The sequence below is a fragment of the Sarcophilus harrisii genome, chromosome 1 (assembly GCF_902635505.1).
Source record: "Sarcophilus harrisii chromosome 1, mSarHar1.11, whole genome shotgun sequence".
NCBI classification, from domain to species: Eukaryota; Metazoa; Chordata; class Mammalia; order Dasyuromorphia; family Dasyuridae; genus Sarcophilus; species Sarcophilus harrisii.
Genome location: NC_045426.1, coordinates 203,943,717 through 203,958,539, shown reverse-complemented (window position 1 = coordinate 203,958,539; position 14,823 = coordinate 203,943,717). Strand labels below are relative to the sequence as shown.

Below are 14,823 nucleotides of genomic sequence, written 5' to 3'. Positions count from 1 at the left end.
GGGGTATAAAAGTTGATTGAAGCAATAGTAGTAAACAAATATATGAAGAAAAATTGAACATCATAGTATTCTAAACATGATTCCTTTCCTGGTCTGTCTGAATCCATGGGTTACTGGTGAGATTGCACAGTCTGAAGGAAATGGCCATTAACAAAACTACTGCTTTCATCTATTGGGAGGGCTGGGGGGGTGGGGGGAAGGTTTTAACTAAATAAACCAGAAAAGCACTTTGCTGGCTGGCAGAAGAATGCTACATCTGAGCCTCCCTCTGCCACATACCTTCCCCCAAACCAGATGAATGAAATTATTCTCAGAGGCAAGTATGTATAGGGGGACTACAGAGGTAGTGAATCTATATAGTTGTTACAAAATCTGTGACTAAACTGAACAAAGGAGTATGTTTCTCAAGTGATAAGCTTCAGAATTTTAAAATGAAACTGTCAACTATGATACTGGAAAGTTGAATATAACTGCAAAGTCAATATGAGGCTCTCCAGTCCACTAGCAGCTAGCTCTCATGTCAGTAACTTCAAAAATGCAGGCTGACATTATGGTGGCTCAAGACACTTGATGTGACAGTGTAATAGCCATGCTGTGTATGTGTCAGAAGGTCACTGCTTCCAAATTCCAGCATCTTTCTTTTTTTCTTGCCCTGAAACAATAGAAGGGGACTAGGCTCATTTGTTTCCACTTTGTTTAACCTAATTGTTAAACACATGGGATAAATGTTCCCAACTATGCATGATTTCTTTTCCTTTATTTCCCCAAATCTTATTGTTTTTATAAAGTATAAATAAATAAATAAATACAAATCTCAACTACAAAACCCACCACCACACACATTTGATTTTGGTAAGGGAAAATTGATTTAAGCCAAATCCACTTTATTGTCAAATCTTTTCTTGCTCATTATAATTCTATAAACATCAAGATATAGACTACCACTACTACAAAGTACATTACCAATACATACACAAACTATGTAGCAAAAAGTAAAACATGGAGTGATTTCATTGAAATTTCTTGTTTAAAGAGAAAAGATATATTACCATCTCCACCTCTATAATATACATTTTTTTTTATGAAAAGTTGCAATAGATACTACTTCTAAATCACAGGTTTTACATAGACTATTAATTGACAGGATGTCTGACTACAAATACCTTGGCTGCTTGGAACAGTAGGAAAACAAAATGCATGATGTTTTTGAGTTCATCCAAACTAGAAAGGTCATTTTAAACATTTGGATGTTTGGATTCCTCTACTGAGTGGTTAATTAATTTATTTATTTATTTTAACAAAGTAATGGTTATCCACATAACAGAAGTCCTTCTATGTTAAAGTTGTTGACACTTAACACCTGGACTGCAACAAGGAGCCCATTTGTTATCATGAGACATGCATCTGTTATCCTCCCCCTGCTTTCCATCTATCCCCCCCCCCAAAAAAAGAAAAAAAACTAACATAAATTTTATTTATATACTTCTTTTTCATCATTTTGAAAATTCTGGAAATTATATTAACAGATTTTGTTAAATCGTTAGAAATACAATTATTAATGCAGTTACATCAATCTACAGCACAGATGTTGAGAGTATGACTCATTAATTCACTGTCTCGTGAATTGGACTACATTTGAAATTAATCTTATGGTATAGCAGCTATACTTCTATAAAGAGCAATGTTGGGATGTTCATGAAACAAAGTACACTGTAAGTTTTATAACTCTTCTCTAAACCCTAAAATAGTTATTGTGTAATTCTAGAATTTGCTAAATCCAGAAAGAAAAAAAACACATTATGGAACTCAGTACCCTCAGTGTATAATATTCGGATAATTTGTTATTATCACTAAATTTATTACATGAGTATTTCTAACAAAGATACAGCAAAGACATGGGAGGAATGATACATAAGGACAAGGATTTGGGGGGGGGGTAATAAAACACTGTATTACAATGTGACTTTAAAATCTTCAAGTGCTTAAACTTTGAGTCATCAGCATCTCCCCTTAGAATAGAAAGCTTTTTACTGATATATGGCTAGGAAATATGCCAGTTAGCAAGTATATACCACAAGTTTATAAACTACTTGAGGTTGAGTGAGGTTGACAAAAGAAACCATTGGGTAACCAATTAAAATATACATTTTTGTTGAAATTAAAAACAAATATCAGTACTTAAAAATATAAAAATGAATGGTGGTGGCAAGCTATCATTTAACATTAAAAGATGCATTATTTGAATTTAAATATGGTATTGCTAATGAAAACATTCTTTTCTCAAGAAATTGCTTCTACAACATAAGACAAAAAATGGAGTTAACATCTTTATGAACGGATAAATAATATTATGTCTCTGCTAGTTAAAGATTCCTTGCCCAAATAACTATCAAATGGTTTGGTCCTTTTCTATTATCCGTCCTCTTTTCTAAGCTATTTTCATGAGTGAAATAAATTCAGCCTTAAAACAAGATGGCTGCTACTAAAGAGGTTTTTTTTAACTGAAAATGAAAATTTTATTTTTCAACCTGAAAAAAAAGGAATTTAATTACTTCTTGGTACCTAAGGCATCTCAACATTTAAGAATATTGTGTATCCATGCCATCAAACATGTCTACAAAAAATAGAAAAATTTATCGAAAGTGAAGCGGAAAAAAAATCCTACCTAATCGTTGCTTGCTAAAAAATATGGTTGTCCCATGTAAAATAGTCAGTGATGTCATCTGACCCAACTATTCCAATTGCATTACTTTCTGTAATGGAAACCTGCTATTTGATCATTGATAAAGGTATACAGATAGACCTACTGACTGACCAACTTACTGACTGTCTGATCAATATATACACACAGATGAATAGATATTGAGATATATGTCCATTCCACATATATCACACATCTACTAGTTAACATGGGGAAGAAAGAGAAACATCATAAGAAATAATCAGGAAAACACTGCTATTAATGATTCAACTATACCTAGCCATTTAATAAAAGCCTTGAAAATTTAGCTGTTAAGCAATCCTTCCTTGGAATTTAATTTTATTGTTCCACCCTACAACTGAAACAAATCACAGAAAAATTCTAGAATGACAGGAGCACAGATGTATCAATTATATGCATTTCTCTTTCTTTTACTATTATTTTGAAAACAAAAAATATAGTCAAACTTGTTTTTATTTCTTATTTGAATGAAAAATAAGACCTGACAGAACATTTTCTTCAACCTTCCAACTGTCAAAAGCTTGAAGGGTGTTTCTGAAGATGACAAAGGTTTATTTTGTTATTAAAAATGATAGACTAGCACCTGAGTGAAAGCTGATCTAACAATAAATGTTTCACAACACATTCATATTCTGTCACTCTTTGCATATGAATATGCCCATACACTATATATATATATACTAATTGACAATTTTTTATTTTAAAATGACATTTATATCAAAATATAGTTTCACTATTTGACAACTATATTTTAATAATCTTAAGAGTCACTATTTGGATTCAGAAAACTTTTAGTTTAAAGATTAGTGATATATGTTTAGTTATTTTATGTTATATTCTTTTTTGAAATATAGTAGGTCATAGTTAAAGTTACCAGAAGAAATACTAAGATATGAGCAGGTTTTATTTTAACCTACTCGGCTAAATTGTTTCTATCCACAGTGACTGTAATATTCAAAGAAAATTTGCCATGATATATTCATTTTAAAGTTTTCCATTTCATTATGTTACTATGTTTCTAATTTTAAAACACAAGTAACAGGACAACTATGGGTTCCTTCCAAAGCTAGTAGATGATTTAGAAAATAGGAATTTTAATCTTTATAATTGTCTTGCTTTAAGACTCAGCTGGAGTTCCACTGTGTGCAGTGATCTTTCCTAGTTGCCTCTTGATGTAACTGTGTTCAGGCCCTTTAATTCTTAGTTGAAGAAATAAATCATTCAGAAATATTTGAACATCAAAATAATCATAAGAAATTTTTCCATAAAACAGTTCAAATAAAGTTAAGAAACTGACTAAAATATAAATAAGCTAAAAGTACTTATGGTGATTTGTTGACATTTGGCTGTTTGTAATTATTACCATAAAAGAACAAATAAAAAAGTAAATTGAAATTTTAAAAAATTAACTCGGTTTGAGATCATTTTCTTCAGCAGCCATTTGTCAATATGTCTAAACTTTATCACAGAAAAAAAAAAAGAAAAAAAAATTTCAACTTATAAGAATGATATTCACTAAATTTTTCTGTATTGGAATAAATGCTAATTTGGGGGAGTAATGTTGGAACAAGGAAGCGTTTCCCCAACATGGTAAACTTCCCCATAAAAACCAAATATTAATAGATCCTCCTTGGGAAAGCTTCACAAATAGGCAACAAATGTATGACAGTCATTGCTAAGTGCTTATTTTGAGCAAAATATTATTAGTAATTTGTGTTTGTGCCAATATCTGGAGATTGTTAATATATAAAAATGGAGAGGATGGGGAGCTGTCTATCAAACAAAAAATCCAACAATTTCTTCACTTTTATTTTTGAAAAAAGAAAGCCAATCATGAGTGAAAAATAAGTGGAAAACTAATACTTTATAGAACAATTTCCTTCATTAACAAAAATTCTTGTGTGAGAAAAAAATGCTATTGCTACTTATTTATATTTTCCTATTAAAATTAAGACTTTAACTTCCTTTTCAAAAGGCATATTTCTTGGCATGATTACATGTGTTTATGTGTGCACATACATATGTATGTATATATTTCCCAAGCCAGGAAAGTGCAGAACTCCTGAAGGACTAATTGTATTCATTCATTTTCTCAGCCCAGCATGTAGCTAGTAGATTGCTTGGTTCATAGCAACAGGGGAGAGAAAGAAACACTCATCTTTATCTGTCCCCATCCAACAGGAAACCAGGCCAGTGAGTGGAAAGCAATGAAATGCCTTTTCTGAGGGCATCTGCACAAGATAAAATGGCAAGAATTTAAGGAAGGCAATTTACCTTTTAACTATGTGTTTCTTTTTACCTATAACTCAGCCTTCAAAAGTTGAGGCCTATAAAAACACTGCTCATTGGGGGAAAGACTTAAGGCAAGTATTCTTCCAGTCATCCCACTGCCATTAAAATCAACTAACTGGGGGGGGTGGAAACTACTATAGATTAGTTATAGTTATAGATAGTATAGAAGTTTATTGATAGTATAGAAGATTCTTCTCCAGAACTTTTTAGTTACAAGTTGTTATAGAGCTTGAAGTCTTTACTGAAGATAAGACTGAAAATGCCAAATTGGAGTATCCTTTCAAGTAGGAGACAGGTATTATTAATGTTCCCATCTATTTTCAAAATGTCGGTAAGTTGATTGATTTTGATATATTTTTAAAGTCATACTATGATGGAATATATAAATTCCAAAACAAATATATGTATCCTACTCTAACTTATAAAGAAAATAATTTGAAATGGTCAAACAAATTCAGGGAAAAAGAAGATGTCAGAATATGTACATATACATTTTCAAATGTGCATCACATATATAAGAAGATCTCTTTATAAATGTTAAACATGTTTTAAAATTTTAACATACATCTAGTAACTCAGTCATTTACTTTTTAACTCTACAAATGTTTTCAACAAGTGTAAACATCACTAAAATGTTTTTTTTAAATTCCAAAAGTAAAAGAAATTCATTTATTTTAAGTTCCATAGTTCAATCCTTTAAAAAGTGATACCAATGTTCCACTCTTTTCCCCAAAATAAACTCATGGACTCTAAGTGCAACAATTTGACTCACTTTTTTAAATTATTGAATTAGGAGTTTGTTAACAATAAGAAAAAAGATGTCTCAGAAAAATATATAGTATATATGAAATTCAAGAAAAGAAATATCAACTGGAATATCATGTGGGAGGGAGGAATATTACTCTTTTCTCCATTCAACATATGATAGTAGTTGAAGAATGGTTTTGGAAAAATGAATAGAATTCATACCATTTTCATTATGTAAACAAAGATGGCATGTAAACAAATGGCAAAATTGTGTCAAGTTTTCAGTTTCATACTAAAAAACAATTAGTTCACAAGCTTTAGGACAAATAAGGCAAAGAAAAAACTTCATTATTTCAGAATGATATAGTTTTCATTCTTTAAGTGATGATGTACAAAGTGGTCTTTCCTGTTCAGGAAAGCTCCCACACCTTATTCATAACATAAACTATGAACTAAAAGTAAAGAGAACAAAATTATACCTGAAATTGATTTTTCCAAAAGTGCACTAGGTAAACTTAGCAAGAGAGTTATTTCTTATTTCACATTATTTCACTACTCCATACATTAATGTCAATTTGCAGAGGACAATTTTAAGTATTTTATTTCAGCACATACTTTTAAAAATTCCTTATATTAATTCTATTCAACTTAAATATATTTCTCCCCTTTTGATACTACTAAGGTATTTATAACTCACCAAATTTTAAGATTTTCCAAAAGTCATAATTCTATCATATAACTTTTTTAAAAAAAACTAAGGAATAAATGCAAAGTAACTCACGGTAATTAGTTGTCTGCATAAAACACATAAAACCTTGAAATGTTCTTTAAGAAATAAGATACAAGTAGATTTATCTTTTTATTGAGAGGTTACATTTTTAAAAATAGTATTAAGATTATAAAGCAAAGTTCACAGTATATCACTGAACATTATTTTTATAACTTTTACTATTAGATAAGATTAACAAAATATTGTAAAAAATAAACTACAGAAGATACATTTGTCACAACTGTCAATTTGAGTTGCTATTACCAATTGTTATGTTATTGATTTCTGTCCTATTCATTACATAAAATCAATTCTGTTCACTATCCCATAAATACTGACAACTCTTAAAAGTTATCAGTATTAGAAAATAACTAATTTTTTCAAGAAAGAGCAGATAAATGAACATAGATTCTGACCAATTTTTTTCCTAACAGTAAAGAAGTTAATACTTTTCTTAAGTCTCTGAATCTGTATAGAGTTCCACTGTAGCATTAAAAGACCAGCTAATTAGTCAACAAATTAGACAACAGAATATTCAAACCCTTCCATTAAGATATCAAATTAAATTCTGAATTTACCTAAATATTTTTTCTTAAGTAACATCATATTGATACAAAATACATAATATTTACTTTCATTTAACATAATACCCATTATTGCTACTCTTGCATTGAGTGAACTTTTTTTTTTTCCTCTTGGAGCTAATTGAAAAGCTACTATGGAAGCAATTAGAGCTTTCCATTCTGTGTCAAAAGATTACTTAGCAGTTGCATTACTTACTAAGCATAAGGCTTAGTAAAATCTTAAACAAGACATTTTGATTACATAAAATAATATTAGAAACATGACTAGCTTCCTTTGTAAAGTGCATATTATTTAAGAAAGAAATGTCTAAAACACGACTTAAAATATTGTAGCATGATGTGCAAAATTTTTGGCAAAAACATTTCCTCATATTATCTTTTAATCTTCACTGCTGGATTTTATTTAAAGTTATTTTACTGGGTGTGGTTCTTTAACTTTCTTCTTTGGTAAAATTTGATGAAACATAGAATATTGTATGTTTATTCCTTTTTATTAAATATTTATATTTGTGTGACATGTTTTCCAATTTAAAGATGTTAAGTTTCAATGGGATAGGGCAAAAAGGCAAGAAAAAAAATCAGTTGATAAATTGGTAAGAAAATACCATTTTATAGACCGAATCTCTTTTAAGAACATCAGCCTTTTGATGGGGAGGTTATCAGTTTTAAATTGGTTCAGTAACCTAAAAGGAGGTCCTGAAAAGCTTCATATTATAATACTCAGTTGACAAAAAAATTCTGGACACTTTAAAATTCTACAGATTAACTTTGTCTCAGCCTTTTCAAACCCACCATGGAATACTGAACAGAATAGTTTTCTGCAGGCAAGGCAGATCTATTAAAAAACATGACCTGTGACAAAAATCAATGTGCTAATCTCAAACCAAACAGCAGTATCAGGAACATAAAACAGAGATAACCTAAGATAAAATGTCCTCAAACTCACTCAGACCAGCTTGACAGGTTAAAAAAAGGGAGGGGGGGGGGGAAGTTTCATCAGTTTTAACGAGGAAAAAAGATAACAGGTATCAAAACAAGTGGATACCAAGAGAGAAAAAGATTCAGTATTTAGGATGATGAAAAGGAAGGAATTCACCGTGGCAAAGAACACCCAAGTTAAACTACCTCATTTCTCTGTTGTTTTACTTAATATAATCAGTTTAAGTTTTTAAAGTATAAATTCCTCTATTTCACAAACACTATTTAATAAAGCCCAAAGGGAATAAACGAACCTACATAATAAGCCTTGCTTTTAACACCATCACAACTGGAGCATTTGCTCCATTTGTCTTGTCAGGTTTAATAAAAGGCACCTCCTCTGGTAGAATGACTTCTCTTTTCTCTTTTTCTAATAGTGCTAAGTGCCATGTCAAAAAAAGAAAAAGGTTGCCTTATCCCACCAGAGGGAGAGAAGGAAAGAAAGAAGGGAGACAAGAGGGAGACAAGAGGGAGACAGAGGGAGACAGAGGGAGAGAGAGAGACAGAAAGAGAGAGAGAGAGAGGGGGGGGGGGCAGAGACAGACAAGAGAGACAGAGAGATGTTATGTATTGTTTTGTGTTTATACATATTGCTTTAGAAATGTCTGTTGGCACTTGTGTTGTGCATTTATCACTAAGAAATTTATTTTGTCTGTATGCTTGGCAGAGACTATTTTCCGAGTTTGGTTGGAAGGGGATATCATCTTTCTCCACCAAAGGACCAGTTCTCTCATCTTCTGGCAGGACCCAGGTGGCCCGCCAGATAGAAATATGCGCTTACTTTACTGGGCAGCCCTGGCTTCAGTAGGGATTCGCTCTAAGCCCGGGACAATAGAGCCAGCGTAGAGCCGGGCAAACCCTTGGAGAAGAGGCGGGGATCGCTACTTGAACCTCCCTCTCCAAAGCGAGCGTTTAGTACTTGCTCGCGGCGGCCACATGGTTGTCCCGCACAGCACTTGGCGCGGCTTTCCTGTGAAACCGGCTCTCCGTACCGACTCTCTATTTCCCACCCGTTTGGTTCAACTTTTATCTTCACTGACTGCAATACAGTGACCTTATGAGTGTCCACTAGCCAATAAAGAAATCAGTCCTAGGGGTTGAGCAAAAGCGGATGGGGCAAGGAGTGAGGTGACGAGATAATAAAATGGGGGCTCAGCTGGAAGGAATACGAAGCAGATTAAGTCAGTTTGGATCAGCTCATAGTCGGGACTCGAGTGGGTCCCCGGAAAAGGCCCAGATTTAATGACAAGGCACCCCGAGACTCCTCTGGTTCATCAGACTGAGAATGGCTCAGGTCACTCAAAAAGCCGGGACTGGATAGAACCCACATTCCTGCCTCCCCCTTCAGATTCTCATTTCTCTAACTTTTTCCGGGGGGCTAGCAAAATGTTTATCAATACATATCTCCGTGAACTGGCGAACAGTTACCAAGAGAATTAACACACTTGGATTGCATGACGTAACCTTTGTATTAGAGCAAACTTTTTGGAACCATAAAAAGGACTGGGGCGGGGAAAGGAAGAGGGAGAGTAGGGAGAAATCTCCACAACTGCCAGCTCAAAGGAACCAGACTGATGGATGGGCTATTGTATTTCCTCTCAGCTAACGAGTTAAAGTAAAACTAAAAGCTTCCGCTTTCCAGCTCCCTCCTTCCCCTGCCAGTGAGCTCCGAGCGCACCGAAAAAGTTTGGGGCTCTGCTGGAGGAGAGGGGTTTGACTGGCTCGCAGTTCACAAGTAAAACTATTTCCCGCAAAAGGAAAAAGAAAAAGGAAATTAGGGTTGGGGGAAGGGAGAGCACGGTTCTAAAACTGTAAATTCAGCTCTGATAGGATGTGACTCGCTTGTCCTGAACAAGTCGAGAATGGAAGAAGAGCCTCTGTCCGACTCTCACTCCTTTCAAGGTCTCAGCCTCCGCGTCCTCCAGGAGTGAGGAAGCCAAGGTTCATTACTCCCAGGTGAACCTGATCTCCGCTAGCCTTCTTCTCCAGACGCACTTAACAAAGAAGGAAGTTGAAGTCTCCTTCCTTGATAATTCCGTCAGATTTTCATTCCCGGTTATATAATGAATTCCCGGTTAAATAAATGAAAAAGAGTTCTCCCAGCTCCCGAGATGTCGGCGCCTCAGGCATTTCTTCATTCCCACCAATTCCTCGCTTCCTCCTCTCTCCTCCAAATATCTACCCCTGTCCTCTCCCATATCCGATCGGCTTAGGGAGGCGAGGACCCTGAATCATGTCCCTCTTACCACTACCCTCTTACCTGGGGTTGGTGCTGTTCCAGTAGACTGCGTAGCGATCAGCGACAGCTTTGGAACCAGGATCTTGGCTGAACACAGACATCCAGAGCACCAGAAACACCAGCATCAACATCTCCACGTGCAACATCACTCCAGTCCAACAGTGAAAAACACAAACACAGGAGGGAGCAAGGGGGAGGGGAGAGGGAAGTAGGGGGAAAAAATGAGGGAAAAAAGGAAAAGGGTCTGCTAAACAGATCGTAGGGGATGAAGGAATGAGAAGTACAAGGAGTAACGAGGAAAATCTGATTTTTTTTTTTCTTTTAGATTAAGCGAGCTCTCCCACCCCCCCGGAGGGGGGGGAGACGAAGCGGGGAATTTAAGAAAGAAAGAAAGAAAGAAAGAAAAAATGGAGAAGAGACGCGTGTGTATTTCGAGGTTGGGAGGGGGAGAGCGGGAGAATGCCAAATCTGTTTCTTAAGAAGTAGGAGGAGGCTGGTCACCCCGGGAGGGGGAGATGGGAGCCGAACCGAGCTGTGGCGGCGGCGGCGACACAACGAGGAGGTGGCGGAGGCGCTCCGCGCACATTCACCGGGAGTTCATTGCAGAAACCACAGCGAGACATACACCAACCCACCCACCCCGGTTCAGCCCTTGCACCTCTAGCTGAGGGTGGTTGTGGAAGCTGACGGGTGGTGGCTCTTCTCCGGCACTGTTCTCTCGTTCTGTCTTGTTTCCTTCAAAGTTATTTTGGTAGTTGATAAAAAAAAATTGCCAAAGTAAAGTGGTTAGTTTGGGGTATATGCGTTTCTTTTCTGAAAATAAAATGCTCCCCTCACTACCACCCTTTCGCCTTTGCTTTGCCAAACCCGTGGAAGTCTTTGAGGAAGTAGATGCTGCGGATTCAGTGGAGACTGTGAGGAGCAAAGATGGGTGGGGAAGCAAAACTGCTGAATTAAATCTCACTCCTGCCAAGGTCCTGGAAATGGTTAAAAAGTAGTTGGGTTGACGAAGAATGGCAATACCACCCAAACCTTTAAAAAAGTTTGGTACTTTCCTTTATCCAACAAAAATGCTCGGTAGAGTTTGGCTGCGGACAGAGATAAAGCGGTAGTTCTGCAGCAGCTGGAGGAGAAAGAAGAGACACCCGGTGTGTTGGAGGAGACTTGATAGGATTTTTTTTTTCGTATTCTTTTCTTTGCTGGGCTGTGGGTGCACCAAGTGTAAGAAACAGCAGATGTAAAAATCAGCCAATCCAAGCAGTGTTATGGTGCCAAATTAAGTCGACACAAATAAAACTGTTTTGCTGAAGGGTGAAAAAAATAATAATTTTAAATGAATCCCACAAACTCCGGGAAACGCTGGTGTCAGTCGCCTTGTCCGCACAAGGACTGAGATCGAGATAGAGGCATAAACTGAGATCCAAACATCTCCGGAGCAAGCTGTCAAAGTGTCTGGCTAAAATGAGTCCAATCCCAGGAACATTAACTTGGAGAAATGCATAAATCAGTTTCAAATCGGAAAAAGAGCAAAAAGAGAGAAATCTCACCGATGACTACATCAGAAATCTTGTTCTTCGGCAGCTGCTCCCTTTTCCTTTCCAGAGGAGTGGGGGAAGCAACAAGAAGGGGGAACGACACTGTTACCTCTCTCCCCCCCCCAAAAAAAAAACCGTACCCTGCAAGAAAATTAATAAACTTCAGTGCAGCGGCATCCAGTGAAGGATTTCCACGAATGGAGAGGGGGGCAAAAGTCAGTTTTGGAAAAAAAAAAAAAAGGGGGGGGGTGCTTTGTAGAAGGAAAAAAAAAATCTTAAAGTCACGCCCCCTTCGCGATGACCTGCGTGTAAATCCGACTTCAGCAGCAGCCTAGGACAATCCAAAAGCTGAGCGCCCTCCGTGCAATGAACATATGCGAGTACGTATGCAGCATATATATTTTATATCCATGCATATGTCTCCATGTGTGAGCGATCTGGAAGCTGGTTGGCGTGTATGCGTGTATGTTTTCGGAATATGTGCACAGAAGAGGTGCAGCCAGCGAGCTCAGAGCCCAGGCGCTGCTGGTTGATCATGTGGTGGTTTTTTTTTTTTTTTTTTTTTTTTTCATGCAGTTTACTTGGGAAAGGGGGATTTGCAGGAGCAGCCAGTCAGGGAGCAGCCTGCTGTTTGCTTACAGATTGCTTTTTTTCCCTCTCTTTACTTCAACCCGATTGGTTTGCAACACGAGAAAGAGGCGTTTTCCTAATCTCTTCCCCTCCCCCTCCCAAAATACCGGCCCCACCTTCCTGCAACCTGACTAATTGAATTACTGGGAGATCCGAGTGGCCTGTATCCATTGTGGGAGCCTGGCTGCTGAAAGTAACCCTTTGGATGCTGCATTTGGGGTAGAATATTCGGAAAGATTCGACACCTTTTATTTAAGAGCGACCCAGGGGGTACAGGAGGGGCTGTCACTCTGAGAATGGTTTCTCAAGCCTTTATCGGAAGACAAAGTGTGTTTCCTATTCCCCATCAGTGATACAATCTCTTCTGATTGGGGCGTAGCAATAGCAGCTTTTTTATTATAAAATATGATCCCTTAATCTTAAGATTTTATATCTCCTAGTGTTTGCTTGTCTGAAAAATTAGATATTCAGTGGTAGGAAGTAAAACAAAACAAAACAAAACCTAAGGTCTTTTATTCCTTACCATGGTCTTTTACTTCTTACCAGTGATTTAAAGGTTAATAAACGGGAAGGGAGACATTTCTTTAAATTAGTTTTAAATGATATTCTGAAAATACGTATTTAAAAAAAAATTCTGAGAAATCATAGTTGAAAATTATTACAATTCAGTGCAAACCCGCTGCCCAGAGGACATTAATGCGGCAAGTGATCCGATTAGAAATACTTTACATTTAGTACATTTCAGCTAAGAGAACGTATTCATACCCCTCTCGGCAACAGCTATGCTCTCTTCAATCCCACTTCCCTAAAGGCAAAAATGTCATTAACACTTACAGGGTAGTTGCTGGGGGGTGAGGGTGGGGAGTGCAGAAAGGAAGAAGGGATAAGTAAGCGAAGAAAAGGTTTCTTTTATTCTTCAGAACGTAACCCCCTCTTTTTCGACTTTATGGACAAATCTATAAGTATTTGCATTGATTTGGGTACTGAAACAGTAACCTGGCAGCAAAGTTTGCTCAAATCTCCTAAAGTGCCTCTGAGTTTTCACCTGAGGACGTCAAGGGACATCTGCATCTTGTGTCCAGAGGGAGAGTCTACACCAAAGAGACTGCTGCAATTTTGCAGCTTGTTCCCTAGTGCCACACTGGGGCCACCGGAGACTATCGCTCTCTAGGTGTTGCAGTCACAAACCTCCCTTTGTATTTTTTTTCTTATTCTCACAAGAGTTTTCTGTCTCAGTAGGAAGGGTTAGACCAAAGAAAAAAAGGAGCAAATTAGATTTTGCCCCTAAAGCCTGCCACTTCTGCCTTATACGTGATAGTCCAATGGAACACGGCTTTTTCTCTCACATCCTTTCTCAGTTTCCATTGACCTAACTTAGAATTTCTCTGACTCTGAGCTGTTTGAAAGCGCCCAGACTCCCTCCAGTGGTGGAATTTTATTACACACTCTTTAAGTGTTTCTGGACAATACAGGCAATAGAAAGGACATATCAAAGTTATTAGACTGATATGCATCTAGATTTTAGGAAAAGGAAAAAGCTCTGATAGGAATGATGTTAACTTAGAGTTTTATCAAAATGTTTTTAAAAATCCTCAATTAGGAAGATTGCATTGCTTATGAAGCTGTCCAAATTTTATGATTGGATCTAGATTTTTAATCTATAGAATTCTGGAACTTCAAATAAAGATTTTTGGTAGTCACCAAAGAAATCTAACATAGAGACACCCAGTCTTTTCTAGAAATTTTAAAGACTGAATACTATATAACTAAAATAAGGGGAACTTAAGCTCCAAAGAATAAGTATTTTCTCCATTGATATTTCAATTGAAACATTATTTTCTGAGTTTTCATTATTTTATATAATCTGGCCTAAGCCCAGATAATTTTTTTCTCAGAAAAAAAAGTAACTAATGTTTTTGGAATTTCTTTTTGGAAAAAGTAACAATAGACAGTTGGATGACTGAATCAGTATTAAAGTTATCTTGACTGTCAAAGGAAACATATCTTTAGTAAGGAGAGCATCTACTTCCTTTAATAAATCTATTATAGAAAAGGGCTAATACTTTTGTGGGTGGAACTTTTCTCAAAGCAGATGCTATATTATATATCCACAACATAACTACTTTCCTAAATTGTTTTTGTTAATTGAATATAAAAATGAGTTACAGTCATTTATTTGTTGCTTAAAATAATGCTATATTTAAATGATACCAAATGCAAAAAAAGAGCATATAGATTTCAAAATATTTAGCATCTTCCTACTTTGATTAATTGTATGATTATTCCCAGCAGACACAAGGACTTTAATCAAATTATCAAATTATTCT

The 14,823-nt window shown here is 36.1% G+C and overlaps 1 protein-coding gene across 2 annotated transcripts in view; it reads right to left on the bottom strand.

Moving 5' to 3' along the window:
• EFNA5 (ephrin A5) overlaps nt 1–12,414 on the bottom strand; it is a 311,349-nt gene extending 298,935 nt beyond the window's left edge. For both annotated transcript variants that reach the window (XM_003759349.4, XM_031968719.1), the window contains exon 1: nt 10,353–12,414. In XM_003759349.4, the coding sequence (XP_003759397.1) occupies nt 10,353–10,477 (125 nt within the window). In that variant the 5' untranslated portion in view covers nt 10,478–12,414. The remainder of the gene's footprint in view (nt 1–10,352) is intronic.
• Nucleotides 12,415–14,823: the final 2,409 nt, after the last annotated feature.